At 59.0% G+C, this 14,487-nt stretch overlaps 1 protein-coding gene across 8 annotated transcripts in view; it reads left to right on the forward strand.

The window, feature by feature from the left end:
• Positions 1 to 12,674, forward strand: part of EVI5L (ecotropic viral integration site 5 like) — a 58,281-nt gene extending 45,607 nt beyond the window's left edge. For 5 of the 8 annotated variants that reach the window (XM_025192763.1, XM_025192764.1, XM_025192762.1 and 2 more), the window contains 7 exons: positions 49 to 177; positions 3,941 to 4,081; positions 4,777 to 4,935; positions 5,745 to 5,891; positions 6,220 to 6,315; positions 6,396 to 6,491; positions 8,278 to 12,674. In XM_025192763.1, the coding sequence (XP_025048548.1) occupies positions 49 to 177; positions 3,941 to 4,081; positions 4,777 to 4,935; positions 5,745 to 5,891; positions 6,220 to 6,315; positions 6,396 to 6,491; positions 8,278 to 8,583 (1,074 nt within the window). In that variant the 3' untranslated portion in view covers positions 8,584 to 12,674. The remainder of the gene's footprint in view (positions 1 to 48; positions 178 to 3,940; positions 4,082 to 4,776; positions 4,936 to 5,744; positions 5,892 to 6,219; positions 6,316 to 6,395; positions 6,492 to 8,277) is intronic. The other 3 variants (XM_025192761.1, XM_025192760.1, XM_006036467.3) reach the window with 1 other exon arrangement.
• The last annotated feature ends 1,813 nt before the right edge of the window (positions 12,675 to 14,487 follow it).

Consider the following 14,487-nt stretch of genomic DNA (forward strand, 5'->3'; position numbering starts at 1 on the left):
CCGATAAGCCCCCCCCCCCCCCCCCCAATCCCTCTGTGCATCCCCCAGGGGAATCCCCGCTTCACGGAGGAGTTTGTGACCCATCTGGAGACAGAGCTGGAGCAGTCACGCTTGAGGGAGTCAGAGACCCTGAGTGCACTCAAAGAGATGCAAGACAAAGTGTTGGACATGGAGAAGGTACTGGTGGGGGTGGGGGGGTTGGGGATTTGGGGTGTACGGGCCCCCATGGGTGGTGGAAGTGACTGTGCTGTCCCCCCTGCCTGAGACCCACCCCCCATTCAGTCTCTTCCCTGTCCTTTCAGCTGAACCTGGGATCTTTCTCCACTGGCATATGATGTGTAGTTAGCGAAGGTTGTGCTTCGCCCCAGAATTGGCTGCACTGAAGGATGGAGTAAAGCCAACCCTGCATAGGCAGAAGAGAGCCAGGGTCCTTTGTGTGGGGGGCGCAGAGGAATGGCAGATGGGGCCTGGAACCCGACCAGAGTAAATCAGCATAGCCCTGGTTTCACAACCCAAAGCAAAGGAAGTCATGAGCTGAGCTCAGCCTTCCTGCTCGGGCGCTGTGCTGCTCTGATAACCACAGCCGGGATAACCAGGGGATGGGGGGAGCAGCTCTGTGACTCCCAGAGATTGCATCTACTTCCCCCGAAACATACTGCCCTGCAGCTGACATTGTTACTATGTTGGCCTGGGAAAGAAGTGTCTGACTTGTGAGCAGCTGGGGACTGCACACATACCACAGGCCTCCCTGGGCTGCTCCATGCCCTTCCTCCCGCCCACCCTGGGGACAGGAAAGGGAAGCTAGGAGACCCCAGACAACAGTCCAAAGAAAAAGGCCAGGACCTGCGAGTTAACCCCGAGGGGGTTCCAAGGCTCCTGGACTTTGCTGGTTGCCCCCACCTTTTTGCTACATGTGTTGGGGGTGGGGGAGAGAGGGGTTAAAGCCTATGGGGCACTGGGTGTTGGCCGCAGCCCAGGCTGGGGATGGTGATTGGGCTGTGCCAGTGCTCCTGCTGGGACTCATACCCAGAAGGTCCTGGCTAGAGGGTCTTGCCCCTCTGTTCAGGCTCAGACCAATGCTAGATTTGGGGTCAGGAAGGAATTTTACCCCCAGATTGGTTCTGACTGGGGCTGGGGGCAGGTGGGGAGGTAGGGTTGTCTTCCTCTGCAACAGAGGCATGGCCTCTGCCTTGGGTCCCTTGAGTGTATATTAACAGCCTTTGACAGGAGCATTACATTGGCCACTGTGGTCCCCTGGCTTCCCCTGTGGCAGGTTCAGGTGTGACATCTGGTGCTGTGTCAGGGCTAACAGTAGTTTTATACTGAGATGTTAGATGTTGAATGTGTCTGGGATGGTTTGGACAGGGCTGTTCCTGCTCCAGGCATGGGTGTTCGACTCGACGTGACCTCTGCAGGTCCCTTCCAGCCCCACTTCTTTAGGATTCTGTGACCACAGGCTGCCAGTAGACAGCCCTGCCGCAGGGGAGGGTTGGTGTGGACAGGCAAAGGGCTGTGACATTGCCTCAGTTCTGGGTAAGAGTTTAGGACAGGAAATGAAGATGCCTGGTGCTGCAGAAAGTTGACTGAGATCCCAAGGAGATGGGTGATTCAAGGGTTTTAGGCCCCTCCAGAGGCCCTTCCAGCCCTCTGGGGGAGTTGCTTCAAAACCAGCCCCCTTGGTGGGTCCTCTTCTACAGATGAGCCTGGACCAACCCTGCTTAGCTTTTGTGCTGTGACCTGGTTTACTGCCCAGGGGACCTGACCACTGCTAGCCCCTGGGCTTCTCGCATCATTGGCCTGGAGCACATGGGGATCACTGGTCAGCTTTCCAAGGGATCTGCCACTCTGGGATCCAGTGCAAGGAAGGAGCCAGGAGGTCCCCTTCCCAGCCCAGCTATGCTGTTACCCCATTCCCTGCCTTCCTGATCTCTCTGGGGCTGATATAAGCCTCCTCACCCCCCTAACACATGTCAGCTACCCCTCTTGGGCACATCTTTCTGAGGGATGTGATGTACAGTGTAGGGCAGATTCTCTGTCTCATCTTCTCCCCCAGCCTGTTCTGCGTGGTGCACTGCTATATCTGCTTGATTTGTTCCTCTGTGGTTGCTCCTCGGATTAGATTTGCAAACCTCGGGAGATGGCTATCTGGGCTGAGCATAACGGAACACTTTGCTCCCCCCCCCCCGGCCATGCTTTTTAACCATTTCCTTCCTGCCTGGTTGGAGGCCATGCGTCAGCTGGGTTTCAGTTGCTGCACAAAAGCAAAGCTGGGCCCCTAGCAAACAGCGGGCTGGGCAGGGACTGGCCATGCTAGGGCTGCACAGGAATGGGGGGAGAACCTTGGGCTGGGATCCCAGGAAATCCCTGCGCTGCTATTCCCAGAAATCCCTGCAGTAGGATCTTGGGAGATCCCTGGACTGGAGTCCCAGGAGATCCCTGGGCTGCAATTCCCAGAAATTCCTTAGCTGGGAAGCTAAGTAGGCTCTGCCTGGCTCTGGGCATGAATGTGAGACTGGGCAGTAACACCAGGGCAGTGGTGGGCGGAAGGGGGCGGTATTCAGTCATTTATGCCCCAGCAGCTCATGGGCAAAAGCCTCCCTTATCCCCTACCTTGTGGCCCCTTTGAGGGCCCCCATGGCTGATGTCTCTGCTTCCTCAGCCTGGTGGGAAGGAAGAATAATATTCATTACACATGGGAAACAACTGACATTACACATGGGCCTGGGAAAGCAGGGCTCAAGCTGAAGGGTCCCAGCTGAGCCCTGGAGCTCTGCCTGGGGATGGGCAGGAGGCAGTGGGGGGAGCAGCCCAGAGCCGTGAGAACTGCTCCCTCCCTCTTTAACACCCCAATCCCCTGCGTCTGCCTTTCCGGCTGCAGCGCTGGCAGCCGTGACCACACTCAGGGTGTGAGAAGGGGTGCGAGGCAGCACCCTCAGCTGCGGCATCAGTCTCAAGCTGCAGGAGGGGGTGAAGCTGCTGCGGAGGCCTTGTTGGGCCTGGGAACAAAAGGCCCTGGCGGGGTTGGTGTCACCAAGTGGTGTGGTTGCTGCCCCCCGGGGGGGGGGCAGCTGTGGCGTCCTTCATGGTGTTTGGGGGGTGGATTTGAGCAGGGTTTGCCAAACCTGTGCCTCTTGTGCCCAGATCCAGCACCACAGAGCCCTGTCCTCCAGCCTGTGGGTCTGCATGGAGGCAGCACAGGGCCCGATCCTGGGGTGCAGAGACAAGATGGAGCCTGATCCAGGGGTGTTAGGGGTGGCATGAAACCTGATCCTGGAGTGCAAGGGGAGCACAGGGCCTGATCCTGGGGTGTGGGGGCGGCACAAGGCCTGATTCGTGGGGGTGGCACAGGGCTTTATCCTGGCATGTCAGGGTGGGAGGGTGGGGCCCAGAGCCCAATCTTGGGGTATGACAGGACCTGACCCTGGCGAGTATGGGAAAGACATGGGGTCTGTTTCTGGGAGGCAGCACAGAGCCTGATCTTAGCATGGGGGGGGAGCACAGGGCTCAATCTTGGAACCCGATTCTGGTGCATGGGGCCTGATCCTGGCACGTGGGAGCTGCACAGGGCTACAGCCAGTGTGTAGATAGGCTGTGCTTCTTCCCCCCGCAACCCGGCTCATTCCTATCTGCTCCTGCCTGCTTCTCTGTCCAGTGCCAGATGCCAAATCAACCCCCTGGGAACCAGATTCCAGCCCCCAATCCTTCCATGAGCTGGAGGTGGGTGAGCTGGTGGGGCAGCTGAGAGCAGGGCCTGACCAAGGGAATTGTTGCTAGCACTGAAACCTAAGATTATGGGGGGCGGGGGGTTGGAGATGAGATCAAGCTACCCCAACCCCCCTGGGGCCCAGCCCAAAGCACGGTGCCATGGATCACGGGACAAGGCCAGGTGGGGGGTCTGCGGGTGCTGCTTTGACCCCCCCACACCCGTTAAACCCTCCAGAAGCACAGCCTGCTGCCCGATGAGAACAATGTGGCGCGGCTGCAGGAGGAGCTGAAGGCACTGACCGTGCGCGAGGCTGAGGCCCTGACCGGGCTCCGCGATCTGCAGCAGCACGTCAAGGACCTCAGCGACACCTGGCAGGTAGCAGCTCCCCCCACTCATATCCACCTGGCCCCCAGATCTCTGTGCACCTCTCCCCTCCCACACCCCAGCTAATGCCCCACCCACACCCCACCAGCCCAGCCAGGTGCCCAGGTCTGTGTCAGCCCAGAGAGAGCCTGGATAGGGATGGCATTGACATCCAACAGGATGCCCAACAAAACAAGGGGCTGGGAGCCCAGATGCCTGGCTTCTCCCCAGATGCAGGAGGGAGCAGGGGAGCACTGGGAGTCTGGATGCTTCAGTTTTATCCCAGTTCCAAGAGGGGAGTGGGGCACAGTGATTAGAGCAGAGCGGGCAATTGCGGCCCGGATGCCTGCATTCTCTCCCAGTTCCAGGAGTGAGTTGGTTGGAGGAGGTGGGGGAGGCACTCAGAGCCAGGATGCTTGAGTTCCCTCCTAGCTCCAATAGAGGAGTGGGATGCAGTGGTTAGAGCAGAGGGTCACTGAGGGCCTGGACTCCTGGGTTCTTCCAGCCGTGGAAGAGGAGTGGGGTGTGACTTGTGCTGAGAGTCAGGACTCCTGGGTTCTCTTCAGGCTTTCCCCTTCAGCAGGTCAGAGTGGGAGGAACCCTCTGTTCCTTGATGGTGTCCAGGGAGGTCTCAGGTTGGACGGTGGTGGGGTGGGGGTTCTAACCAGCCCCTGGCCCCAGGGTCTCACCCACACCCCCCACCCCAGGCACATGTGACACGGACAAGCGGACGCTGGAAGGAGTCCCCCCGCAAGGCAGCGCTGGGCGAGCTGCAGGACGAGCTGATGGGTACACGGCTGCGTGAGGCCCAGGCCCAAGCCGAGCTGCACCGGCTGCGCCAGAGGGTTGTGGAGCTTGAGACACAGGTGGGCCGGGGAGGTGGGCACCAGGGTTGGGGCTGGCAGAGAGGGGGCAGTTGTGGTGACACTTAGGAAAGAGAGGGGTGTGGATGGCTGGGGGGGGTGTTCTGGATGCCTGTATTCTGTGCATCTGGGAGGTTGTGTGTCCAGGATGCCTGGGTTCTGTGCGTCTTTCTCAGATGCCTGGGTTCTGCATGTGTGGGATTGTATGTCCCAAATGCCTGGTGTGTGTGTGTGTCCTGGACACCTGGGTTCTGTACATGTGCATGTTTGTCTCAGATGCCTGGGTTCTGCATGTGTGGGATTGTGTCCCCCAGACGCCTGGGTTGTGGTGTGTCCCAGACACCTGGGTTCTGTGGGGTTGTGTGTCCCAGACACCTGGGTATTGCATGCGTGTGATGCTGCAGGAGAACTGGGGTAGATGCTTGTGCAGGGCAAGCATGGTGCGGACAGCACTGCAGCCAGTGCCATGTGTGTCCATGAGGTGCGTGGTACATTGTGGGTGGGGAGAACACATTCTCTTGGGTTGTGGCATATTTGGAAACCCCAGGAGTGTGGGGGACAGTACTCACCCCCAGCCAGGGCCCCAGGCACAGCTCCCCTTGCCAGGACTTGGAGCATGGGAAGCCCCAAGCTCCTAACATAGCAGGAACCCCAGTGGCCAGGGTAGGGCCAGCCAGTGCCAGAGTGGGGGTTGGGGTTCACAGGGCCATCACAGAGTGCAGATGCAAGGGGCATAGTAGCTGGTTGAGGTGAGGAGATACCCAAGGACCCAGGGCCCCCCTAAGCTCTCCCCACCATCTCCCTCCTCCCAGGACCAGATCCACAGCAACCTGCTGACACGGACCGAGCAGGCATGCGCGGGGCTGCAGGAGAAGCTGCAGTACATCACGGCCCAGAACAAGGGGCTGCAGACACAGCTGAGTGAGACCAAGCGCAAACATGCCGAGTCCGAGTGCAAGGTGGGCCAGGAATGGTAGCAGGGGTCCATCCTACTGACCTGGTGGCGGGCTGTGCCCACCCCCAAGCCCCAGGGATCTGAGCCCCAGGGGTTGGTGGTGGCAGAGAGAATGGAAATCAAAGCTCCACAGGCCTCAGCTGGAATCTGGTCCTACTGCGCCAGGAGCTGTATGTCCAGCAAGTGATACCCCCAGCCCCGTCTGTAGTATGGGATACCTTCCAGCAGGCAGCTTGGGGACAGGCCTGCCCCCTATGTTGTCTTGGGAAGGGGACAGAGGGGGGGCTTGATGCCCTGGTCCCCCTCCCCAATGCCACATATTTGTCCCACAGAGCAAAGAGGAGGTGATGGCCGTGAGGCTGCGGGAAGCTGACAGCATGGCAGCCGTGGCAGAGATGCGGCAGCGGATCGCCGAACTAGAGATCCAAGTGAGTGGAAAATCCGGGGAGTACTGGAGGATCTATTACCCCCAGCCCTTGTCATAACCATGCTGTATCTCCACCCACAGAGGGAAGAGGGCATGATCCAGGGGCAGTTGAACAACTCGGACTCTTCCCAGTACATCCGGGAGCTCAAGGACCAGATCGATGAGCTGAAGGCTGAGGTGAGTGGCCCCTGCCCCCAGCTTCTGGGACTGTGGTGGCACTGCAGCCCCTACTACCCCCTCCTCCCCCAGGGCTCCTGGCTGGGTGGAGTTCCCTGGCCGCACTCCCCCTCCCTGCCTGGCTGAGGACCCTGAGGCTCATCCATCCCCTTGGTAGCACAGCCCAGAGCTTAGGAAAGGGGTCTGTGCTCAGCTTGGATTGGCCCAGCCCTCCCCAGCCAGCCTCTCTGTGGGGGACTCTGGGCTGCCCATCCCCCTGCCTGGTGGGAAGGGTGGTGCAGCTTTTGGGGAGTCCAGAGACAAGCAGTCAGCCCCTAGCTCTGCCTCTCCTGCCTGGGTGAGTCACTTAACCTGTTCCATGCCTCACTTTCCCTGGTTGTAAAATGGGCAGATAGAGGCACAAGCTTGTGGGATCACATAGTCCCACAAGCTGCAGAAGCAACCGGCAGCCCCTCTTCCACCATCTCCTCCATCTCCAACTCTCCTAGTAGCAAATCCAGCAAAACATCAGGACGTGGGCCGCAGCTGAGCCAGATGTTGCCCCTGCTACTGTCCCAGCCCCCGAGGATGAGGAATAGTGCTGGCAGTGAAGTTGTAGGCAGTCGGGGGGAGGATGGGAAGAGAGATCACCGGGTCTGCCCCCTCCCTCTTTCATATCGCTGCCTTTGCGGCAGACCGCAGCTGCCTACACAGGCCAGGAACAGCCAGTGCTGGGGGCTTTCGAGTCACTGATTTACAGAGTGGCTGATAGAGATCACAGGGAGCTTCTGAGTCAGCCCTGGCCTCAGTGCCCAAGCCTGTCACGCACAGATTCCTGGTGAGGGGGCAGGAGGCAAAGCTGGGGACTGGGTTCTCTCTGGGACTCATCGGGACATGGGGTCCCAGAGCTGTTGGGAGCTCTGTACATACAGTTTGTCGCTGTATGTACAGCAGCCAGCATGCCTGGGGGTGCTTCTGGGTGAGGCTGGTAGGCGCTGCTGTGATGGGTCCCATCCGCCACAAGAGCCAAGGGAACATCTCCCCAGGCAAACTGATCTGGTCTGGTTGCCCTTCCTGGCTGTCCTATGCTCCTCCCATGCCTGGTGCCACATGTGTGTGTGGGTGGGGGCGGGGGCCTTCTTGCTCCCAGACTGGGAGTCGGTCCATTGCCACATCCTGTAGGGGGTTTGAAAAGCCAGATGCCCTCTGGTTCCCTCTCCTCCTCTGGCCAGGTCATGACCACTGCCTCTTCCACCCACAGCAGCATGGGCACTGGTTGCAACCCAGGCTGGGGGTGGTGACTGAACCGTGCCAGTGCTTTTAGGACTCAACCCCAGAGGGTCCTGGCTAGAGGGTCTCACCCTCCCCTCAGGCTCAGCCTGATGCTCTACTGGGGTCAGGAAAGAATTTCACCTCCCCCCTCCCCACCCCTGCTCAGATCAGCATGGACTGGGGGGTGGGTTTCCCCTTTCTCTGCAGCAGGGGCCCAGCCTCTGCCTGTGGTCTCTGTAGTGCATTGAGCCTCTTCTGGCAGCCTCCAGACCCTGTCAGCCCTCAGCCCCTGGCTTCCCCTGGGGCAGATTCAGAGGCTCGGGGGGCAGTGGGGCAGGTTGTTGGGCCATAGGATTGTTGTGGGATCAGTCAGACCAAGGCCTATCTGGGAGGATTGGGGGGTTGGACAGAGCTGATGCTGCCTGAAGCCAGGGGCTGGACTAGCTGGCACTACCCAGCTAATCCAGCCCATACCCATCTGGACTCCCTCTGGGGTTGGCCCAGCTGCATGACTAACCCCTGCCCCCCACCACAGATCCGCCTGATGAAGGGTCCAAAGCCCTTTGAGGACTCCATGGCATTCGACGGCATCCACATCGTGAGCCACCTGGCAGTGGACGACGACTCCCTGCACTCATCGGACGAGGAGCTGCTGGCCAGCCCCATGGGGGTGGGCGCTCTCCAGGATGTGCTGTACCCACTGTCACCCCGCAACACCCGCTTCCTGCGGGGTGCCGGGAGCTCAGGCAAAGAGAGCAGCACGGACAGTGAGCCTGAGGAGCCGACCACTGCCCCTGGCCTGCAGCCCCCCCTCCTCTTTGGAGAGGCCCTCGGCAAGTGATGAGGGGTGGGGTCCACTGCTGGCCATGGCAGAGGTGTGGTGCCATCAACCCTCCTCCTTGGGGAGAGACACTCAGGCTGGGGGGACCCATTACAATGGACCTGGGACACCTCCTGCATCCAAGGAGATGGCTCCCTAGCTACTGAGCATCTGCCATGGGCACCGGCCATGACAGGGACACCGCTGCTCCATTCAGCTGCCCCTTCGTCACTGCCTTTGTGCATCCCATGACCCTGCCCTGAGGCTTTGCACACAAGAGAACTCAGTGCTGCATCCAGGAGAAGCGGCAGGGCAGGAATGTGACTGAGGCCAGCCTGGACTTCATATGGCCAACCTTGACCACCCGTGGCCAACCCAGACTGTATCTGGCTAACCCAGTCTGTCCATGGCCAACTTGACCACCCATGGCCAGCCCAGACCACCTATGGCCAAACCAAACTGCCCCAGGCCAGCCTGGACCGCTTGTGGCCAGCCAACCAACCTACCCTCATCACACTCAGAGACACAAGGAGCTGTGTCCTTCTCCCCACTGTGTGTGCACATCCCCGATGACCATGAGAGCATCCATTTACAGCCGGGAGAGTTGGAGTCCTATGTCTCCCAGCTCCAAAGGGAACTCCTCTGTCCAGGCTCCTGGTGCGGGGAGGAGGCAGGGCGCCAAGAGCCCACTCAGTCAGAGATCGTATTGTATTTTTTTTGTCCTCTAGATATTATTTATTTAAACCCTTAACAGTGTCAACAGAGCCCCGGACCTCCCCTCTTCTGGGGAGCTTCCCACTAAGCTTTAAGTTCTGGAAGATAACACTACAGATTGCTGGGCCATAGCGAAGTTAGAGCAAGGCAAGACCTGCTGCCTCCAGGTCTGTGATGGAGTGGAACAGCCAACTTCCTGCATCCGTCAGGACCCCAGGAACACCTATCTCATGTCCCTGCTTGTCCGGCTGGATTTCCTCCTGGCCCATCATCAGAAGAGAAGTTTCCTTAGCTAATCACCACCCACCTCGCATCTCCCCAGCAAGAGCTGCCATGTAGCCAGGAAACAGGTGGAGCTGGGGGAGAGCAGGGGGTGGAGGAATGAGCCCTGTACCATATGGAGAAGGTTCATCTCCAGACATGATGGGGTTGAGTCTGCACAGCCCCATTCCTCTGCAACAATATCTGTCCCCCAGAGCGATCAGCAGACAAAGATACTTTGGAGCAGGCCACATTCATGGCCCAGCAAGCCCTGTGTAAGTCCCATCAGCATATCAGATCCACCCATAGCTGACACCATGAGTCTGCTCAATGTTCTTTTAATCCATCTTGGTATGGGGAGCAACAGTGAGGCCACAGCTCCACAGGCTTCAGCAGAAGCATGCTAGAAGCTGGTCTGTCTGCACTATTGGCGACACTCAGCAGGGACCCCTCTGCATTGGCACTGCCAGATGGCACCAGGCATGGAAGAACCAGCCTAGAACACAAGACGGGAGCAGGGAGCAACCTGCCCAGCTGTGGAGAATCCAGTCCATCCCCTGATAAGCCTTGAGCCACTCACAAGAGCCCATGAGGAAACACTATTGCATGGATTTAGGCCAGCTGATGCTTTGGCCCATGGGGTCTCCAGGCCCAGCATGCTTCCATGTGGAGGGGGACAAGTTCCTCCAAAACAAGGGGTTCCCCTGGGAAAAACTTAGCTGAGCTGCTGTGTGGTGGTGGTGGTAGACCCCACATCTCGCATCTCCTGGTGAGATAGTGCTGCAGGGGCCATAACCCTCATCTCTTCCACAGCCCCTACAGTAACCCCACCACCCTAGGACACATGCTGAGGGTCACCAATTGGGACCTGCTGTACCACCTGCACCCTCTGGGGACGGATCTCGGGTGTCTGAAAGGACAACCTGGCGGCATTGTGGCCAAGGAGCAGAGACCACGTGGCAATGAGAAGACCACCATCATCCTTGAAAAAGAAGCAGGTGCTGCTTAGCTCTGGGTGAGGTGGGTGAAGAGACAGGAAGTGCTGCTCCCTACTGTCCTCTCCAAGAAGATCTTGGCCTGAGCACAGACCAGGGATGGAGATGCTGGGGTTGGCTTGCATTCATTCTCACCCCCTCCCTGCACCCTGTGGATTCAGTGAACCAAGATGCCTGGCCACTGGGGGCACTTCAGTGAGAGAGATCTTCACTCCTGCTCTCCACATTTTTCCTCTCAAACCATCTGCCCTAGACAGGTGTCAGCTACTGCCATGACTGGCATCTCTTGCCCCTTTCTGATGCCATCAAACCAGCATTTGGGTTGGAGCCATCAGCGCCAAACACTTGGACTCATTTCCCCCACTCCCCCATCCCCCAAAATGATTGTCCCTCTGCCCCCATCCTCGTACTGGAGTACATTGTATACTGATATAAATAATGCCTGGGAAAGTCTTTGGGTATTTATAATCTGTATATTTTAATATATATTGTATATATGCACATGCAAACACATGCACACTGCTCTCGATTGCCAATTTTTGCGATACCTGCCACCAGAACCACCACCAGCCAACTCCGCCCCCCCCATGCTTTTGGCTATCAGCTCTCCATGCCTCAATCATTGGTTGACTTGACTGAGACCGTTGATTCATGGAAAGGAGCTAGGGGTTGGCATGAACTCCTTTCCATGAATCAACGGGCATGGTTTATGCCCGTGTGTCATATTTGGTGGATTTACTTCAGGGTCTGTCCCCTTCAGCTATGAGATCCTCCCAGTAGTTTCCCTCTAGCATTGGTGATCCTTCCCCACATAAAACAAGTACAGGATGGATCCAAGGCAAGCATTTGGCCCTTACAGAGATTCCCAGATCCTCACACCAGCAGCTGATGTTTCATCTAAACCACCCCCTAGACAGGGCCTGTTGAGATGAAGATCCATCCAAGCTCTGACCATGGCGGGAGGGAGTTTTTGAGAATTGGAAGCTCAAGACCCAAGGAGAAGCTGGCCATGCTAAGGCCACCTCTCCATGGGGTTTCCCTGCTCCCAGACTTCAGTACCTGCCCCGCTGGGTTGGGAACAAGGTTTGAGCTCTCACCCAGCCCCGACACTCGTGGCTGACTTTACATGGATGTCACCAGCTTCAGGGCTGCATTGTGGGACCTGGTGCCTTGCTGGCTCCTTGATCCAAAACCAAAGGTGCCAGAGACCTTCTGGCTGTCCCATCTCCTGGTTTTGCCACTCTCTGTGGCTGTCCTGTAGTGTGTCTACAGGACCACGGTGCACTTGACCAGGAGGCAGGGAGAAAGCACATAGGTCAGGGTGATACAGCAGCAGGACAGCACTTGGAGCAGGGAGCACTGCCTAAAGCTGCCAAGATCCTGGGGCATGAAGACTTGCAGTGACAAGGCAGGTTTGAGCAGCACTGTGTTCAGACCCACCTCCAGGAGATGCTCCCCACCCTCCTCCAAAGCCCATACATAAGAGCAGCATCACCTGGAGCTCCCAGCATGGGATACCATACACTATGGGTCACCTCTTCCAGTGGGTCTGTCGCCCCCGAACTCCCAGTGCTGTCTGGGAATCCATGCCTATGTAATGCCCAGGCTGAAAGCCTCACACCGAGATCAGCAGCTCCCAGCACTGGGCAGTCCAACAACCCAGACAACAAGGGCACACCTGGGTTCAAGCCCCACCCGCTAGCTTGCTTTGCCCAAAGCAGCCGCTGCCAAGAATGATGCCAGCTAAGCTGTGCTGCTGCTCATCTGCTATGGCCCAGCAAAAATAGCCCACCTTCATGAAAGTGTTGGGGACATCCTGCCCCATAGGGAACTGCCCACACCGGCGGAGGCCAGAAAGTGGCAAGTCAAATATAGCCACATTCTCTAGTTGAGGGAGTGGGGAGGGCATCAGCCCCCATCTCCAAGGATAGCACTTAGGCTGCAGCGATCCTGCTCCAGTTCCCCATGTGGCTGGAATACAGGTGTCACTGTGCCCCTCTGCCCCATCACCTTCATCCTCTCCAGACCACAGCCATTTTTCAGGACAAAACCGGACGATTGTATTAAAAAAAGGGAAAAAGTCTGTACTTTCCGAAGTGAAAGGGCAACACTACCAATAAACTCTTTCCACTGTCTTACTAATGGCATGTCTTGGTGCTCTCTGGGACTGGGGGTGGGCAGAGAAGGCCCCGTGGGTGTGGGGTGACTCCGTGGGCCTCAATCGGGCCAGGGAGCTCAGACTGAGCGACAACACCTTGTCACTGAGTCTTGAGGGCACTTGGCAAACCCCAGCAGGGTCCTGGCTGGAAGGCCCAACTCAACCCCCCCCAGGTTCAGCATTGGGGATCAGGGGCACCTGGCTCAGACAGGCCCAGCCTCCACAGCAGGGAACTCGGAGCTTTGGGACTTGAACCCATACCCTCCTAGCCTGGCAGGAGCAGGTCATATGGTGGTACCCAGGGCATTAGACCTCTTTACCTCCATCTGAGCTGAGAGCCTGGGCTGGACGGGCCCAGTCTGGGGGGCAGGAAGGTGGAGGGGAGTTAGCTGCCAATGGATGCCCAGGCCAAACCCAAGCACTGGCACCGCCACTACCCCCCCACCCCATATCCAGCCCCATGCCCGGAAGCGGCAGGTGCTGGAAGCTGCCCTGAGTCAGAGCAGAACCAGACGGTGCGGGCGGGAGCCGGGCTCAAGGGCCTGGGGGAGACATGCGTCACTGAGATGCTGGTGGTGGTGGGGGCACAGGTTCCAATCCCGCTGTGGGCATCACATCGCCAAGCCCAGCCAGGGGGCATGGGAGGGGGCAGTAAGGAATCAGGCCAGGGGGTCCAAGCTACCATGCAGTGGGGGCTTGGGCTAGGGAGGGACCTGCCCTAGTGCCTCAAGGAAGCCAAGAGCCTGGTGGGGCGGGGAGGGGGGGAGAGAGGCCTCCCTGTCCTGAGCCCTGGAGCTGGGCTTGGAGCACAAGCTCTGGAGTGGGCCCACAGGGCTCTACCTCTAGCCCATGGGGCTCTGCGCCCGCTCACAGGGTCTGCACAGGCCTCACACCCCTCCCCTCCTGGAGTAACCAGGCACCTGGCATCCTGAAGGGCCTGGCCAACTCTTAGCTGAAGGGGCTGCAGTCTGTGGCTGTCCAGGCACCAGAGCAACCCCCACCCTTGTAGCCCCATGGTGGAGACGGGGTGGAGAGGGCTGAAAGGCAAGGGGAGGCTCTACCCAGTTTGGGGTGGGGTGGAGTGGGGCAGGGTGGGGCGGGGCGGTCTTCAACGATCACCTGTAATCCCCCCCTCCCAACAATAAAAAGCCCCGGGGCCCTGTCCCCAAACCTGCTGCTCCAGGACAGCCAGGGTGGCGTGGTGATGGTGTGTGCATGGGTATACATGTACAAGCACCGGTGAACCGCAGGCAGGTGGCACAGCAACCAGGGAGGCCTCTGTGACCTGGATCCTCTGCTCCCCCTGCCCAACTCCTGGGCCCCCTTCCAGCTGTGCACCCCCCAGCCAGCACAGCTGGATGCACTCCCCGCCCCCCGCCACTGGGGTAGGTGCCTGGTGCTGGCGGTTGGGCGGGGGGAAGCCGGCTGTGGTTGGGTACAGGGAGCGTCGGCCCTGCCTGGGAGCCCCATTGGCTGCACAGCCCCCAGGCCCTGCCCTGTGCTGTCCCTCCCTGCCTGGGGGCCACGAGCCAGGGCACAGCACAGAGGCCCCCGCAGCACCCAGGCTGCAGGTGAGTGAGCCCCGGGGCCTGGGCCCATGAGGCTGAGTGGGTTGTGGGGGAGTCAGGGGGGCGTCAGGGGGGCATCAGGGGTCTCCAGACTTGAGGAGAGGGGAATCTGGCTCTGGCCACATGGAGCTGAGAGCCAAGGACAGAACCCAGGTCACCATTGCTGCCCCACAACTAGGCACGGGACCCAGGTGTCAGGGCTCCTAGCACCCTGCCCCCTGTGAAGCCA

This window comes from Alligator sinensis, unplaced genomic scaffold, assembly GCF_000455745.1.
Source record: "Alligator sinensis unplaced genomic scaffold, ASM45574v1 scaffold1892_1, whole genome shotgun sequence".
Taxonomy (NCBI): domain Eukaryota; kingdom Metazoa; phylum Chordata; order Crocodylia; family Alligatoridae; genus Alligator; species Alligator sinensis.